The sequence below is a fragment of the Opisthorchis viverrini genome (assembly GCF_000715545.1).
Source record: "Opisthorchis viverrini unplaced genomic scaffold opera_v5_136, whole genome shotgun sequence".
NCBI lineage: Eukaryota > Metazoa > Platyhelminthes > Trematoda > Opisthorchiida > Opisthorchiidae > Opisthorchis > Opisthorchis viverrini.
Window position 1 is genome coordinate 799,287 of NW_008751793.1, and position 4,268 is coordinate 803,554.

Consider the following 4,268-nt stretch of genomic DNA (forward strand, 5'->3'; position numbering starts at 1 on the left):
TTCAGCTGGAGGACATCATAAACGAGAGATTCAATTGAGTCTCCTGTGAAAACCAAATTGATTTGCAAATGAGTGTAGTTCTCAAAAACAGTGCAATTTGTGTTCAAGTAGATCATAAGGTTGACGAAATCTCGGGGACTGCGCCTACCTGATAAGCCGAACAGAAGGGCGAAACCGGTGGTGGGCTGTCAAAGAGTTTTTAGCAACCTTGTGAATAGCGTCCTTTATGAGAATACGGTCTTATTAAATGGAGAAGTCCATTTTCATGAGTGCTAGTCTTTGTAATGAGAGTAATATATGGGAAGCCGGGAAAACCGCGCGCTCGTTCGCCTTATGCGTTCATCATCATCATCATCATCATCATCATCATCATCATCATCATCATCTCATCATCATCATCATCATCATCGACAGCATAACATCAGTGTTCAACACTGATACTTCACTGCCGTTCAATAATTTATGGATCGATTAGCAGTTGGGCTAAGCGTCCAAGAAAAACTAAACGAGTTTCCGCTGATTTTTTGGTTCAGCCAGAACCGAAGGCCACCATATCGATTTGTATGCCTGTTGGTTAGAGCATGCACTTTGATTCAGTTGAGTGGTCTTGTCAGCATTGAGATTAGGGGGCAGCAAACTGATAGATTTGAGTTCCCATTAGGTGACGTTCGCAGTGGTAAGGAGGCTGCTTGTGGCACGCAAATAGACCAAGTTGGGAATTCACTCATGGCTGGAAGAAACACTTTGTGTTTCATCCGATGTCAGTAGGCTATGAGCATTTGGCGTATAAATCCGAATAATATTTTTTAAGTTATTTTCATGAAGGAAATTACTCACAAGGTTGCTGAAAACTCTTTGACAGCCCACGACCGGTTTCGCTCTTCTATTTTGGGCTCATCAGATAGGCGCAGTCCCCGAGTTTCTGTCAACCTTATTTTCTACTTGAACCCAAATTGGACTGTTTTCAAGAAATACACTCATTTGCAAATCAATTTGGTTTTCACGAGAGACTCAACTGAATCTCTCGTTTATGATATTCTACAACTGAAAGTGCTGCACACAGGTCGCCTCATGCTTCAGTTGGCACGATATTCGAGATATCGCAGTATATTTTCATAAAGGAAACTACTCTTCGATATCCCACAACCGGTTTTGAAGTTAGTTTCTACAAGGAGTGGACATTCCTTGATGACGCAGAAGCCGTCTACGTGACAAAATGGATCCTTTCAATGCTGTCCCTGGTGTACACGACACTATTTGTCTTTGTTTTCGTTTAGCTCGAAACCATTCGCATCAAGACATGATATACTACTTAAAAGGTTGCTGAAAACTCTTCGGAAGCTCTTCTTGGGGCTTGGTAGGACCTCAGAAACAAGAGGTTGGATTGAGTGGACACCAAAGAGATTTGCAAATCGGTACATTTTGCCAACCACGATTCATCGCCGTGCTGTGTATTCCGGAATCACACAAGGACTCACAACCGGGCGCGCACACAGACACTGATGGGCAGGGAAACAAAGGCCAGTGGTCGATACACTGCCACCAGATAGCAGACAGCATACTGTCTACATGCCGCAGTGCGCGCGCTGGCGATTCAGCACCAATTGCTGATGAGATGCTGGTGAAATAGAGAAGCATCTTACAGCAAACGTAACGCGAAGCTGTGAACAATGCTGGCAGCATTTCGCGATATGTTGACGGAACACTGCTACATGTCGAGTCAAGGAATCTCACAAAAAACCGACGAATTCGGCTGGGATTCGACTGAATCCCCTGTAAAAAGCAAACTACCGGGCAACTGAGTGCACTTCATCTTGTTGAGAGTAATTTCTGTAAGCCAAACAAATTCGCACATTACGATTCCCCGACGACGTAATGTACACGTTATGCACAGATTCCTCGGTCGTGCGCATCTCTAGGGACCCAGACACTCAATTCGCCTCGAAAGATGGCGATAACAAGGGACTATTGCTCATGAGTATTCGCTCACGAGGGTGGGAACTGTTAGTCACTTCCGAAAAACCGAACGAGCATACGAAGCGGGCGAAAAACAGCATCTTAGTTCGCGAAATGCACTCATTTGCAAACGAATTTGGTTTTGTGAGAGAAACACCTGCAAGCCAGCTGAATTTCGCGTTTATGATGTCTCCAAGCCTGCACCAGGCCGCCTTATGCTTCAGCTGGTACGATATTCGAGATGTCGCGATACATACATGGGCGTAATACACTACTCACAAGGTTGCTTAAAACTCCTCGATGGCCCACGACCGGGTTCATCCCTCTTGGGACACATCAGGTAGACGCAGTCCGTGAGTTTCCGTCAAACTTATGTTCCACTTGAACCCAAAGTGCACAAAATTAGAGAATCACACTCATTTGGAAATAAATTTGGTTTCGCGAGAGAACCGCCTGGAACCCCGCTGAATCTGTCGTTACATCAAGTCAGGCACTGCCAATTGTAGTCCACGAGTCGCAGGCACCTAGGACGAACCAGTTGTGACCAAGCGCCTACCAGGATCCGTTCAATATCAGTGTTGAGTTGAAGCAATTGCGAGTCACTCACACAACACGAGTCTGTTCACTCAGAAAGCGTTCGTACGCGCATTGAGTCTTCCAAGCACTGTTCACGTGACCGCTGGCCAATCACAAACAGTTTTCACACATATCCTTAGACCCTACGATATTCTGGTACTAACTGTATGGATCGCCGTGTTTTAGTTCCGTGCACCCTCGGTCTGTGTTTGACCAAACTAAATCGCAGAAAGATTAATACCCGCCAGGCTGCTTTTAGTTTCAAAACGACAGCGAATCTGCCCAATCGACTGCAGATTGTCTTTTCGCGACAGACTTAGGTAACCTCACGCAACCAGTTCCCAGTAAAGCGCTCCTGATTCGGCAAGGTACACAAAAATTCGTGACGTACGACGCCACTGACTTCACTTTTGGCTGAATTTTTCGTGTTACTCTTTACTCGTCTTTTCTGTCGTTACTGTGGCATACGAATGCACGTCTTACGTGTCGGTTGATGGGATCTGCAGATGAAATGTTTAAACCTTCGTTATGCTCTCCTTCTGTCTTAGTGGGTCGAAGAAACCCAACGCTACACGAACGGAGGCATGTCAGAGAAAGCTGAGGAGCTATTTGGCCATTCACCTCAACAGTGATTCATGCAGGCTTTGAGAATGAATAACCGTCATGTGACTGGGCGATTGGCACAATAGCCATCCAAGGGTGAGACGTGGGATTCTAGAAAGATGGATTGGTGGTAGATGGTACGGAATCCCCATGTGGTTGGCGTCAACTGCCGTTCATTGGCGGATTCTCTCGCTCTTCGACTGTACCCGTTGCTTCAAGTGTGATGACGTTAGATCAAAACATCACCTACCTTTTGTAGATCGGACTGATTCACCCGAGGCCGTGGACCGAGCAGGAATTGCGCGAGCTTGTTGTCGATTTTGTGGAAGGCCAACTCCTGTTCCAGTTCGTAATGTTTCAGACATGCACGGGCTAATTCGTCCGTTTGAGAGGCCAGCTGTGTGAAAAAGACAGAATGATGGAAACGAATTACGGCATGAGAAACGCGCTCGAGCGAGTTCACTGGTTGAAGGGATAAAATGCTGATCTGAAAGTCCGCAGTTCGAACCCAACTTCGGCATTTCGACTGCTCATGTCTAGGCTTGAGAAGCCTGGTAGTATCTCAGTCCTCATGTTTTGTTCAGGTGGCATGGTAGCTGGACACAGAAAGTGTTACAGCTAAGCGATTACTTCGGAAAACACACTCATTTCCAAATCATTTTGTTTTTTTAGGAAAGACTCAACTAAAACCCTCGTTTATGGTATTCTTCAACTCAATGTGCCGCACAAAGACCATATTGTGTTCCAGTTGACACGATATTCTAGATTAATCTAGGTCAATCATAGTTTCAATTCCTTGGTATGATGCCCACATGTCGGAGATGATGATTGAGCCAGTGGCGATGCAGGCCTGAATTGTGTCCATCAGAATGGCCACAGTTCGATCTGGCACTGTATACATGAACACCTCTTTAGTTTCCCGAGAGATCCCTCCGAAAATCCACTGCTGGGGAACGACTCGCCCTGAGTGGTTTTCACCGCGAGATATTAGCGTTTCACCGATCTCGACGTGTAGACCTGGGCCGCCGACACCTCTTGCAGTCTGCAAAAGCCGCCAGCCGCAACCTTCGCGAAGAAAGTTCTTCCAGTCAACAGCGGTCGAGTGGCTAATGGATAATTCCTCTGAGCAGAAT

The 4,268-nt window shown here is 46.1% G+C and overlaps 2 protein-coding genes across 2 annotated transcripts in view; one reads left to right on the plus strand and one right to left on the minus strand.

The window, feature by feature from the left end:
- T265_14067 (hypothetical protein) overlaps positions 1-4,268 on the minus strand; it is a gene marked incomplete at both ends in the record, with an annotated part of 69,258 nt that overhangs the window by 46,661 nt on the left and 18,329 nt on the right. Inside the window, one exon of the mRNA XM_009171865.1 lies at positions 3,386-3,532. Within this exon, the coding sequence (XP_009170129.1) occupies positions 3,386-3,532 (147 nt within the window). The remainder of the gene's footprint in view (positions 1-3,385; positions 3,533-4,268) is intronic.
- Positions 1-4,268, plus strand: part of T265_06558 (hypothetical protein) — a gene marked incomplete at both ends in the record, with an annotated part of 30,873 nt that overhangs the window by 19,950 nt on the left and 6,655 nt on the right. The window lies entirely within an intron of this gene.